Source organism: Phoxinus phoxinus (assembly GCF_949152265.1).
Source record: "Phoxinus phoxinus genome assembly, chromosome: 21".
NCBI classification, from domain to species: domain Eukaryota; kingdom Metazoa; phylum Chordata; class Actinopteri; order Cypriniformes; family Leuciscidae; genus Phoxinus; species Phoxinus phoxinus.
In genome coordinates this window covers 14,433,779-14,448,170 of record NC_136896.1, presented here as the reverse complement: position 1 = coordinate 14,448,170, position 14,392 = coordinate 14,433,779, and the positions used below count along the sequence as shown (strand labels likewise).

At 38.5% G+C, this 14,392-nt stretch overlaps 1 protein-coding gene across 6 annotated transcripts in view; it reads right to left on the bottom strand.

Moving 5' to 3' along the window:
- The window catches only part of mpp7a (MAGUK p55 scaffold protein 7a), a 110,390-nt gene that overhangs the window by 29,802 nt on the left and 66,196 nt on the right, over positions 1-14,392 (bottom strand). For all 6 annotated transcript variants that reach the window (XM_079595309.1, XM_079595313.1, XM_079595310.1 and 3 more), the window contains 5 exons: positions 9,095-9,176; positions 8,849-8,934; positions 8,457-8,531; positions 6,531-6,727; positions 4,636-4,700 (listed from right to left, as the gene is read on the bottom strand). In XM_079595309.1, coding sequence (XP_079451435.1) covers positions 4,636-4,700; positions 6,531-6,727; positions 8,457-8,531; positions 8,849-8,934; positions 9,095-9,176 — 505 coding nt within the window. The remainder of the gene's footprint in view (positions 1-4,635; positions 4,701-6,530; positions 6,728-8,456; positions 8,532-8,848; positions 8,935-9,094; positions 9,177-14,392) is intronic.

Below are 14,392 nucleotides of genomic sequence, written 5' to 3'. Positions count from 1 at the left end.
ACTGATTCATTGTTTATATACACAGATTTACATCAATCCCATTGAAGATTCCACATGTTCTGTTTAGATCTACTTTAACCAATGTAATATATATATATATTTACATGTGCATTACTGTACATGTACCCAGAACAAAACTGCTCCACATGCAATGTGACAACTTTATGATAACAAGAAGCTTGTGATCAGTGGTCTTGAACACGTTAGGATTATCATACATTAGGTTGTATATAAATGTAGCTTGTGTAAAAGGTTGCTGGTTTGAGATGTCTGAAGCACATCTCCATTGTGCAAATGACATCGCATAAAAGTGGAGAAGAAAAAAACAATCTGGTCATGTGACAGTTAATAAAGATTATTGTGTAAGTCTTAGGTAAGAAGTAATTTAACAGATGTTTTTATCCATGTAGCGTATAGTACTATCCCTCCAGAGTAACATGGAGTTCCCTTTCGAAGTGGAACTCAGCACTGCGTCTTGGATCGATCAGTGTGACCGGTGTCTGAAGCACGTTTATACACATGACAATTCCATGAAGTCACTACTGGAGCACATACGTGTATACGAGGGTGTCTGTGATAGATGTCATCAGATCTTTTTGTCTTCAGGAGACGCATGTTTGTATGCGCTTGTAAAACAAACGCTACAGGTGGAGCGCGTTAGACTCCTCGAGGAAGCTGGATGTGCTCATTATGATGCATTCCCGAGACGGACTGAAATAGACTGGTAAGAAGCTTTGTTCTTCCTTAATTCTGAGGAATTAGATGCAGAGAAAGTTGAGGTGGATGTTATTAATAAATCCACCCTCTCTGTTGTTCACAATCAGATAGCAAATTTTGTTGGCATCATCCAGCCAATATGAGGTGGATGTGGTTTATGAGGGCGAGGATACTGCTTATAGTGAGCTCTCTCAGCCTGTCAGCTCCACAAGGAGTTTCTGGAGGTGATGGCCCAACGCCACGGCTAGACTTAATCTGGTTTGGGGGAGCGAGAGACAGGAAGTCACTTGTGGCACTTTAGATGAACAAATCCTGTCAGGCCATTACCTCCTCACTGCGACCCTGCCTTGCGTTGAGGACTACCTCGCATTTAAATGGCAGGCCATATACGGCAGCAGGTCAGGCTGGTGGTTCCGTGCACACGACAACAGTGTTGCAAGCGTAAGGCGGATCTGCTTAAAGACTTGGATCAGGGGCAGGGACTGTCTGGGAGGCAGTCACGAAGCCACTCCGCACCATGCATTTGGACCTCCGGGCAACCAAATAAACTGCCGCTGTCATTGGTTGTTCAATGGCAGAGATGATGGCTGTGGAGAGGCATCTGTGGTTCAACTTGGCAGACATTAAGAAGAACGAGAGAGAAAAAAAAACTCTCCTTAATGCGCCAGTCTCTTTTTGGCACGTCTGTGGAGACGGTAGCCAGAAGGTTTAGAGAGGCGAGGGTGCGGTCAGCAGCTTTCAGGGGATACATCCCACGCATGTCTAAGCCTTCGCCTAATATCTCTAGAGAACCTTGTCCGTCACAGTCTTAGGACTGGAGGCAGGGCCAGAGGCTGAGTGTGGCCTCCAGTGCTCCTCCTTTGGCGAGGAGTAGATTGCAGAGGAGGCGGGATGCTGGGAGTAAGTAATTGAAAGGAAGCGATTTGGTAAACAAGACTGAATCGCTAAGAAGTAACATTCCTCCTCCTTCCCAACGTTTTGCGATGCAACCAGATGGGGATCCCAGATTGGGACGTACACTTGGAGTGAAAAGAATTATAAAACGAGAAAAAAAAAAAAAAAGTAGGGTGGGACTTTGTTCTAACGATTGGTTGTTGACTGGATGAGTCAGATCTAAATGCGAGTTGGTAGTCAATTATAAAAAAGTCAGGGTGGTCAAAAATGACCGGAGAAGTCTAGCATACGTCACCAGATAAATGTGTCATTTTATTGGACGATCAAGTAATGACATTTTGAAATACGAGGTCCAAAAAAAAAAAAATTTAAGAAACATATGCATGGTCATTATTCATAATAAGATAACTAAGATGTGTTTAGAAAATAGATAGGGTGAACTTACATTTCATGCCAACTTTAAGTACCTTGCTCAAAGACAATGGTGCTCGCTCCTTGTGGGGATAGACCCAACAAACCTTTTTGTAACCAGACCAACCTATATGTGCACATGATTCGACTGTGTGCACAAATACAAATTTTTCCAGTCCTTCATAAGGATTTACTTGATATTGACAAATTATTTTATTTAATCCATAAAAACAATTTCTAGCCTACAAAATGTTATAACTATATATATATATATATATATATATTTTTTTTTATTTAATTTTTTTTTCAATGTAACAATGTAAAAAAAATGTACCGGTAAATTTCCATGACTTTCCATTGTTTTTAAGATTAATTTCCATGACATTCCCAAGCTTAAAATCATGATTTTAAATATGATTTGACCGTGGAAACCCTGAAAGTTTTAGTCTCTGTACCTGCCCAGGGGTGTGGGGTTTATAATGGATATGACATACTTATCAGAACAGCATGACAACTAGCTGAGACTGTAAGGCTTTATTTGACAGTACATGTCTGTAGTGCAAAGCACTAGCGTGTGTTCAGTCATCCAGAGAAAGCCCCTCATCGCTGCTCTTTGAAATATGGGCTAACGTCACCGCACTGCAGGCCAGTGGACAGATGGTCTTACTCTTAAAGTGCACAATCGTGCGGTTTCAAACAAACAATTAATTTTTTCCAAGCACACCTATATGCATCTACAACACCTGTGGTTGGATTGATATTGTATACGGTCTGCTTCTGGTCAAGTCAGACATGGACATATTAGCTTTCTGTTTTTCTGAAATGAGCGAGTTTCTGACAAATTTCCATATGTGACGTGATTCCGAAAGATTCTACATATGAAAAGCTGCATAAAAGCAGGACCTAATATCACTTATGCTTGTTCGTAAAGTGAAACGTAAAGAGTTTGCGAAGATGACAGTTTCATGACTCCTGGGGTGGTCCTGGAAAACGCATCAATACTGATAATTCAATGACGCACACATCAACTTTTACTTTTTCTTTGTTTTAAGCAGCCGACGGAGTGACAGAGAAAAATGGGAAAGGTGGGAGGCCAAACATGTGGCATTGGGGATAAGAATCCAGAGTGGCTGTATTATTCAATCAAGTGTGCGTGTAGCTGTACGGATGACGGCAACATGTCGAGAGTGTTGCTGCGGGTCTGTCTCGTGGTGAGTCTTAAGTGCGCCCATGTGTAGAGAGTAACCCAGCATAGCTCCATAAAGACCCCTGATGTCAGTCGGAGGGAGAGATTAGAGCTGTGGCGCACAAACACACGCACACAATAGTCAAATGTGAGAGATTAATGGAAAGCAGGAGAGGAAGCTTATGTCCAGGCGTGCATTAATGCACATGTACATGAATACACATGTGTCCACATATCTGTCTGGCACCAATCAGGGGAGTCTGGGCTCCCTGTCTGCATCCACTTCACCTTGCACTTCCCACCCTCTCATCTAATCTTTTCCGGTTGCTGTTCCTTCTATAATTTTTTTTAAGCCACTGTCTCGTCACAGCATCTGCATTGCATGGGCCTCTCTCATACGACAGTTCAAAAATAATTTCTGCTGTAGTCCAGGAACAAAAGGATGAGTGTGTGCAGGGCTCAACAATACAGTGTCTGGCCTGAGGTCAGTGAGAGAGAGTTTTGGGCATTACCACTGGAAATGTTACATTCAGAACTTGTACAACCATGTTTTAAACCAGTGGTTCTCAACCTGTTTGACACGAAGGTCCCTGTTGTCTAACACATTATTTGATATTTCAGATTTTTTTTAAAAGTTAAAAAACAAGCAGTCCAAGCTGTGGAGACACTGGTACAGCTGTCTTTTTAAAAGGCCCATTTAATTGTTGTTTCTTTTTATTTGGTGTGTGTGTGTTCTATATTGGTCCACGAATCCGGAAGTTTTAAGATTCCAGAGATTTCAAGATTCTTCAAAAAGAAAGTTTTTTGTTGTTGAATTTTTTTCTTTTTAGAGTTTGTTTATCTGAATATATTAATACTAATTTGTTTATTTAAAAGTCATTCTTTGGCCTCTTTGAATGTTTTTTTTCCATAGAGGGCCCCATCCCCCTGGCTGAGAACCACTGTTCAGTTTCTGTAATTTTAAAACTGTAAAAACGGTTAAAAATGTTTTATGTTTTTTTAAAGGTTTGTCAAAATTGCAAAAATGATTTGTAACCACCTTAAAAGTACAATTCAAATGTGAAACGACAAACCAAAGAATAATGTTTTGCATTTTCATATGCCATCGCTTTCCAGTAAAAGTGTTTAAATGTTACATTATATTTACATAATTTCCAGTTTTGTAAAGAAAAACACTTTTATAAAGTGAAATGATGTTAAGTACACTTAAATCTAAATGTAAAAATACAAATATTTCTACTATATATATATATATATATATATTTTTTTTTTTATTATTATTTTTTTTTTTTTATTGCTAATTATACTTCTTTCATAGTGGGGCCGACTGAGACAGTAGGGGAAAAAAACATTGTTGAGCTCTGGTGTGTGTATGTGTTTCAGTGGTTGTTTTAGTTGCTGTATGATTGTTTGAGTGTGGTCCTTACAAAATCTTTTGCTGGGGGTCCTCTGAAGAGTAGTGATGGTCGGGGGTTTCCAGACTGCAAACCTCCTGAAGGAAGTGAGAGAGAAAGATAAAAATCAATAGATAGTAGTAAACAGATAGTATACATTCACAGAGTCAGTGTTTGGGACTGACAACTGTGAGAAGCAATCACACATCAAATCTATATCAACCTACAAGAGTGTGTAAAGGAGTCTGTTTGGTCTTTGAATATCATGCGTCACTCATTTACAACCAAAATGTGTAAACCCACTGCTGCCAACTCACGTATTCAGCGTGAGACTCACGCAATTGACACTTTTCACACGCTCTAACGCCACACATCCATTTTCTCACGCAGAGAAAAATCGCGAAACAAAGAGGACACTGACAGACAAGACAGAGCAGGTTCCTTTTGATATGAAAAAAAAATGATCAGCTCTCAGATTGTCAATTTTATTACGAAATTCAAACAATAAATACCGTTTTGGCGCTAATAAATGTGACAGACCACTGTAGCACCTCAGCTGAGCTCAAGTGGCATGTGAACCGATCATCTGTTACTTTTTATTTAAAGATACAGTACAACTTACCGAAAGATATGCCTCAAACGTAATTGATCAATCAGTGTTTTTCAACCACGGAAAGAGGTCAATAAAACAGCAGGAGAACAATTATGTCACATAACGTTACATTTACCTCAGGAAAGCCATTTAATGAGCATAGCACGTTAGTTGACTAGAAAAAAAATTGCTATAGAGAGGAGTATTTAGCTAAATATGTGCACTATATTACATAGGTATTATATTTTTACTTATGTCATTAAATAATTGTAATTATAACAAAAACGCATTATATTTACCTTTAATAAGCAATTTTACTTATATAACCTTTAATAATATCAGCTGACAGGGCTCTCTGTATGTTTACATGCATGCATCTACTGTACCTATTATTTATCCAAATGAGTCAATATTGAATCAAGATCAGAATCAAAATCACAAGAATTGAAATTTGTGTCAAGCAATAATAAAAACAGAAGCCTAAACTTAATAAAATTCTGTTTAGTTACCAAATGTTTTGACAATCACAATAACACTTCCTTTTTTTTAAATCCCTGTGTTTTTAGACCAAACTTAATGATTGGTAATAAACCACTACAAACCTGACTGACAACTCTGTTCTGTTGCCATGAGCGTAGCTGTACAGAGACATGCAGTAAAATCATCAGATTTCACAGCTATATGTGGATTACTAAACACTTAACTACAATGCAGAGCTACCTGCCTAAGTATCCGTGTGCGTGTGCGTGTGTGTGTGTGTGTGTGTGTGGTGTAAATGGTCAGCCAGAAACAGCACTTGCTACTGTACATCTGACAGGTTAAAAAATATGTTTTACTATTGAAAGTTACTTTCTTCAAGAGAAACAGAGCAAAGAAACTATTTCCTAAGGCAGCACACATATGCATGCACATCAGAGTCCACATTACGAAAAAGAAAGCCACTGATGTGCAATTTTTCCGTGCGTGGACGTCCAAAGTGGATGTGAACCAGTGCTATCATTGTCTGTCATTACTCATTCCAGCCCAGACAGCCACGGAAATCCAAAGTATTTTGGCCGAGCCGACTTGCACAAAAAGGGAAAAAAATTATGAGGAATACAAAAAAGTCAGAAAAGTCATTCCTTTCATAGTAGGGAGTGAAAGTCAGGTTGTAATGGAGTGGAAGAAGTCTGGAATGATCGAGAGACAGAGAGATGGATGCATGAAAGGTGAATATGATATATGAGGGGGCTGGACAGAGGGCGGACAAGATGATGGAGTCAAGGAGTGCTGTTGAATTTAAAACTGGTGATAGTGGGAGGAAATGAGCAGGGAAGAGAGAAAAGCATTGGCTAACCTCTCCTGTAAGTGTTTGGAAGGGATCAGTCCAGCGCGCGGGTTGCCATCGCCCTCCAGTTTGGCCTGCCACCAGGTGGCATCATCCTGGCTCATAACCTGCAAGATATCTCCCATCCTGAACGCCAAGCCTGCCTCCTTGCAAGGGATCGCCTTATCGTCAGCTGGATTGAAGTCAAAAAGCGCCTTTACAAACATCTGAAGAGCAAGAGAGAGAGAGAAGCAGCTTCAAAACTAACATTAAATGGATTAAAATGAAATGAGAGAAAGATGAAATTCAAATCACATCTGCTCCATCCCTCTCTCTAAGTAATGACCAAATCAAGGTGCATTTTTGGATAGCAGACAGGCTTAATTTCCACACATACACATGTAAAATCTTCTTGGAAATGATATGCGATTCTCATTAGCGCTTTTCTAAAGGAGATCATGAGGTGTTTGGAGGATTGGAGTGATTGAGCAGACGTATCAAATCAATAAAAAAGACAAATAAGAAAATAAAGGGTTACTGAGAGCAAACGGAGACAGCAAAGTCCCCAAAGCACAGAGCAGTGGCTTGTGTTGATTTAGAGAGCTGCATGTGCCATACAGAAAAATGATGTTACAAGGGAGAACGTTCCCCACAAACACACCAATACATCCTGAGGGAACGCTTCATCTCTCTGTCTTGCACTCCATCATTTTTTTATCCCTCTTACACATGTGCAGCCAATTAGCAGCAGTTCAACATATTCATTACACGTGCGGAAAACAGTAAACTACGGTCACTGGATAACACACATGTGGCTTATGACTGAATTTAAAACTGAAACATATTTAAACCATTACAGCACAGTAAAACTAATAGAATAAAGCCGCAAATAAATGGTACAGTCCTCATTTACAGTACAACACTCAAAAGTTTGGGGTCAATACGTTTAAAAAAAAAATATCTACACACCTGTATATATATTTTTAATTAAAAAAAAAAAAAAAAAAGAAGAGATATCTACTTGTTTAAAAATCAATGCTGTTTTTTCATCTTTCTATATATATATATATAAAAACTTGAAAGAATGTATAATTGTCACAATAAATAATACAAATAGTATTGGAAAAAAAAAACAGCACATAATAATGATTGATCACAAGACACTGAAGACTGGAGTAATGATGTGATGTGGAGTAATTATCAATTTTGACATAAATAAATAACATTTTGAAATGAAAAAAATTTGAAAAGTAATTTTATATTGTAATAATATTTCACAATATTACTGTTTTACTCTCGTCTTAAAACAAAAAGGCAATCTTAAGACTAAGAGACAAATTACAGACCCCAATCTCTGCAACTTATAACCATGACGTGTACTTGGGGAACATTTTAGGCACATTCCTGATGTCAACATGTATGCCAGTTTTACTGAAATTTAAGTCAGAATTGGATTTATTCCTCATGGATAGGACACAATCCATTGCAAAGGTTTGCTAAAACCTATACACCTAGTATCACCTATTAAAAATGTGCTATTTCACTAAATATTTTTGTTAGTGGTTTATGTTTTTAGTTTATTAGTCTTTAGCTTAGCTCATGTCCAAATTCAATTCTGTAGGAATCATTTAAGTGTTAACCGTTCTGACTAAAGTGTTGTGTAAGATGCATGTGTAGAGCATTGTAAATCTGTCATTATTGAGGTTTCATGTAGCTCACTTGGTTTAGGAACAGATCGACATAGGCTGTTTGTAAGCTAGACAGGAGCTGAGAGGTTTAGTGCAAATCATTTGTGTTGAAGATGGATGGGAACAAAAGTTCATCTATCAAGCCAGCATCCCAAAATACATATACAGAGAAACCCCCCCTTCCCCACCATCTGGGGACATCCTATATCGGCCATCTCTTTTTCCTAAACTGTCATGTCTGATCGGCAGCAATGCTGATGAACTGTACCTTGGGCTCCTTGCTTTGTGCCTCCTCTTTGATGCCTGGGACCACTTTAAACGTGATGGCACCTTGCGACTGGGACTGTAAACGGAGCAAAATCAACAAAAAGACACGATCAACAAGCTTTTTAGTAAATTAAATGAACAACATGCACTGGTGCATTCCTTTTGTCTTTTTATTTCACAATAACTTTCTCTTGCTAAAACATCTTTTCATTTCATCTGCAATAGCTAGGAGGAAAACAACATTATATTCTTAGCCTATAATGTTTCACACATTAACGGTCCAAACAATTCCCACTGGATAAAACCATCTTTTCACAATATTCGGTTATATTACTAACTGTTAACATGCTGGTGATGGCATTTCTAGTAGTCTCTTCACAAACGCACACATACCAGAATGCGGATTATTTCCTCAGGTTTTTTGTCATCAACAGGGATACCATTAACCTCTTTCAGCTCGTCTCCGACATGTATCAGCCCTAGATACAACAAAGAGCAGTGGATAACAAGAGAAGTTAAGAAGAGACCACAGTTTATTCAGAGTAATAAACCATCCCAGGCTTTGTGTAAACAAACTAAACATCTGGGTATTATTAGGGTACATTTGTGTAGCGAGAGAAGAGGCGCATTAGTGCTCACCACTTCTGTCTGCTGCCCCGCCCCTCATGATGCGTGCCACTATAATCGCCCCAGTGCGATCATCTCTCTTTATGGTGGCACCCTGTAACACACATACAAAGAGTCAACAACCACACTTGCTTAAAGTAAACAGATTTACATACAAACATTAAAGACTAAAAAGAAATGTGGTTTAATTAAGATACATGTCTATTAGAATATTCAATGATTCATAAAAGACAGTCACTTGTCTCATCCCTGAACACATTAGTGTTTTTGAAAAAACTGGTGAAGTTGCGTCCAAATTCGCCTACTTATACTACACCGGTACACCCTAAAAGTTTGTACTCTATGAAGAAAGTACATACTTTTGAGTTTGCAGCAGTAGAGTAGGCAAGGTTTTGGACATACTACTTTGTCATAATTGCATCTTTATTGGACCGCTCTGTCACTTAGTTAGGTACATCCTGTCAACGTTTAAACTGTCCTGACATTCATCTTGTCACATATATCCTCCACATTTCATTTCATTTCCTACTGTATTGGAGATCAACATCACATTGATCTGCCAGTTGTGTGTTATTCATGCAGAGAACTCTTCATGTCTCCTTCCATGTTTGATAATGATATTTAAAAGTTAATGACAAAATGTATCTTTTCAAAAGTTCACAATGTCATTGCAAGATGAAATCTAATGTGGAAAAAATTGAATAAATATTCTTTCATCAGATTAGATACTGACTATTAATCACTCAAATCCCTTTATCTGAACCGTCGGGTTATCTGAACACATCCACCATGTTTGTAGTTTTTAAACACTTTTTATTTGTGTTTGCAGTTCTAATAGAATCATCATCCAATGCGCAATGGGTTCTAGGCAATACCAAACAATAGTGTGTGCATAAATTACACAAATCTAAACTTCTAATCGGAAATAGTAGAATATCCAGGTATCTTTGGAATATTCATTTCAAATTTACCGATTTAAAACACTAATTCTAATTTCAAATACTATTTAGGATGGATAGTGCATGATTTGGGACAAAGCAAGTCACTTGTTTCATTCCTGAATGAATCAGTGTTTTTAAACAAATCGGTTAAATTAATGATTCAATGAGCCACTGATGAAGACAGTCACGTTTCATTCCTGAATGAATCAGTGTGTCTGAACGCATCAGTTGAACGAATGATTCAATGACTCATTCCAAAACAATCAATTGCCACCAATTACTGGCATAACTATGTAGAAAGACTTTGTGGAAAATCCCCAGTCTGTCCGCACAAAATCAAACAGGCAGAATGATACAAACAGTAAAAAGGTCCAGTGCAAAACATGGCCACTGAGACATAAAATATGTGTGCATGTGATTTTCTGTGCGTATACTATGTGCAAGAAAGTAAGTGGAGTGAAGTATGGCTAGATACACGCAACAGCTTAATGGCTTAAATGGACTGCTATGACTGCCAAAACAGGAATGCAAAAGCACTAGCTATCCATGGCACTGGTCTGCCAACAATAAGTCAGCCCTGTGTGTCATCCTGCCGCCATACATACCCATACGCTACTGTAACGGAGACATATGTGGCCAGACACTCACAGCATGGGCTGTCACCACACACACAAACACAGCGAAATTAGACAGCGAGACTAAGACGGCAAGATTCCTAGCAGGGAGCAGGGCCATTCACACACATACAAACATGTCAGACAGTTTGAGCTTTAGTCTGCCTTTTAATTTCACCCTCTGTTTTCTGCATCAGTGTCTCTGAGGCGGTTATTATTCCTAAAGCATCCGTGAGAGTGGATGAAGGTGTGGAGTTGTTCCTCTAGTGTGCGCGTTTAAAAACCTATCAGGGTTTTTACCTCACCTCATTTCAATTGTCTGAAAGAGGTGAAATATCGGCCTTGACAAAAGTTGTTCCAATGGCCTATCAATAAGATTCTACAAAAAAAAAAAAAAACATTAAAAAGACACACACAGACATGGTCCTCTTCTATCTGCATTACCTCAGTTAGACCAATTATCTGCTGTCAAAGTCGTTCTGCTGACTTGGTCACCTGTAATGATTTTGCGATGTCATTATCATGACGATTACATTAGCTCAAGGTCGTCGTCTGATGTGTTAAACACCGACTCTATGATAGAAAGTGCAGCCGTTTGTCAACGCTCCTTTCAGAAGTCTGTGAATATTTCCTGTTGATCAAATAATTGGACCAATTTGGTGACCTGGAAGAACAAGGCGGCGATTGGCCCGGAGCTTTGGGAGGTGACAGAAACCAGTGATCAGCTTCGCTGTTACATCTCAGCGTGAGATAAAGCAGTGGTGTTAATGACACACATGAGGGAGACAGAGAGAAAGGGAGTAAAGAAAGATAATTAGACCACTGATGTACCATTTCATTTAGTTAAATGTGATAAAGTGAATGGTAGAACCTTTCCAAAACCTTTTGGTTAGATCAAAACAATAATGATTTCAATAGAGTATCACTGAACATACTGAACTGTCCTGTTCGAGTGTGGAAGCCAATGCGTTGAAACAGATCATTATTCACTCAACAATTTTTATTTCACATCAATACATCAGCACACTCGATTGCTCATTGTGCAAGTCTTGAATATACATAAACTCTTTGTTCAGTTACCAAACAAAAAAAATTGACCAAACAAGAGTGATGCGCATTAAAGCAAATTCTTTTTTCTTTGCCATTTGAGCTTGCAAAAGACTGAAGTTTGTTTCTCTCTTGGTGTGAGAGCATGAGCTCACATTATTCAGGTGCATGTTTAGCCTGAGACAAACATCTCTGCCTCGGACATGATGGACTTCCTCCAATCACACACAATGCTGAGACAGCCATGCTTCACTAGGTTGACTACCCAAACTCATCACGCGGGCACAATTTACCCATCAGGAACTCCACCTCTGTTAGTCATCCTCACAATCCAGCTCACATGATCCTCACGAGTGCAACTTCATTCTCACAGTAAGGTCACTTGTAAAATGCAGCCGGAGGAAATGAGCAGGTTCTTTGATTGCGCATTTTCAAGGTTTTCTTATTTCCTCCTGTTTCTGAGGTCTGCCCATTAAAACACGCTCTATAAATAGACTTTAATGAGAAATTTTCCTCTGACCGATGAGAAAGAGAGAAAGCAGAAACTGAGATGGAAGAAAAATTAAGCAAGTTAGAATAAGAGGCCGCGGCTCCCTAAATTACTCATCAGTAACGTAACCCGCGGCTGGCTGTTGTGGAGGTGATCAGCTCCATATGCTGAGACTCATAGCACATAAATGCTTATGACTGTTATTATAAGGCCAGCCAAAAGTGGATGGCTTAATCTGTGCAGAGCTCAGATGGACAGCAGTCATTCTTTATGACAGTGGTTCCCAAACTTTTTACAGTGATGTACCCTCGGAGGCATTTACCTTCCTTCTGCATACCCCCTCTCTTCCATTAGACTGCAGTCACACCTTTTCCATTAACGGACAATATTTGCCCTTAAATTGACATGAGCATTTTTTTTACCTTTATAAAGTCAAAGATTTTCTAACCCTATTAAATGTATGGGATTTTAAGAATGACAAAACATGACACCTATATTTTATTATTAATATAATAAGGCAATAAATGATGGTAAAACTAAGTGATATTTTTAAATATTAAACTAAAACCACTAGTAGGTGGTGGCAAGTCACTCTTTTAATGAGTGAGTCATTGATTCAGTAATAAAGCAAGTAGGGTGTATTTATGAATGGGTCATTAATAACGGACTTAAATCACAAGCTGCGAGTTTGAGTCTTAAATTGATCTCTATGCACAGTGTGTTTCTATATTCCTTCTTCATGCTAGTAAGTGCTAAAACCCCACTTTTAAAGGTACATTGATCGACAGTAATGTAATGCATACATTAATGCACGTTTTGCTAAGATTTGCGGTCACCTCATGTACCCACCAAGGTTACGCATACCCCAGTTTGGGAACCACTGGATTAGGAGATAGTTCATATCTTGACAGTTTGACAGACGCAAAAATCAAACGCACATCTAAAAGGACACCAACCACTCCTGACATGACAACAACTGCTCACATGTACTCTTACCCTCCCAACAGAGACATTAGATGAAGTTGATTGTCTTTGTGTTTGTACAAAAGCAAACGGTATTGGAATCTACAAGGTCAATAAGCTTTAAAAAGATGCTGTGGGTGTATTTGTACATACCAATGGGCCTGGTTAGCATGGCCTGGTTGCTTAGCTATATCATTATGCTGCCAAAATACACAATTTCTTTCTTTACAATTAGTTGTATAGTTTTATAATTGAATTAGTAGTGTTATATACAATACCGTTAAAAAAGTTAGGGTCGGTAAGATTTTTAAAGGACCTATTATGCTTTTTTTACATTTTCAATTGTCTTTCGTGTGTAATATTGCTGTTTGAGCATAAATAAGGTATGCAAATGTACAAAGTCCACTCTAAAGAGAGTTACTTGATATCAGTAAGCACTGTTTCTGAATTCCCTGAAACATTTGATACTAGTCTTGAGTTTTCTTCTGGAAACATATCACAATATTCCTCATTTAAATTATTCCCGTCCAAGGCATCCGTGGAATAGGGGAGTTGTGAATGCTTCGTTGAGTTGCGTTAGTAGTGCGTTGAAACTTGCAATTTGGGTAAGTGTATAAATATTTATATTACATTTATGTAGAGAAATTACAAGTGCAAGACCTGTGGAAGTCAAGCAATGGCCAATAGCCATGTTTCCATCCAAAGTTGTGAAGTTAACTTATGCGCAAAAATGGAATATTGCATAAAGCATTTGCGGATAAAGCGACATTTCAAACCAGTTCGCCGAAGTTAGTCACTTCCTGATAAACTGACGCTAAATATCACAAAGAAAAATGGAAGTTGCTGCAGGAGAAGCCACAGAAGCCATTTCAGATGCTGTGCAACGAGATCGGTCAGCTGGTTAGTCCAGTTATGCCATCCCGTCGCAGTCACGTGATGCGCATCAAGGAATTTATTCGGTAAATGCGTTTCCATATAGTTTATGTGCATATTTTCGCATATCGGATAAGAAGTTTATCAGCACATTTATAGAAGTTATGCGCATAAAAATAAGTGGATGGAAACACAGCTATCGAGGTTAATGATAAACTAATGGATCGAGTATTATAGACCTCCTTAGTGCGTATGAATATAATAAGCTTTCTTGAACACACTATGTCATCATAACTTTTTCAAACGTCATTACAATAAAAGTCTGAAGTTCAAATCATTTTAGCCGTATCTAAGCTCTAGCCATCAAGATGGACCTGAAAAA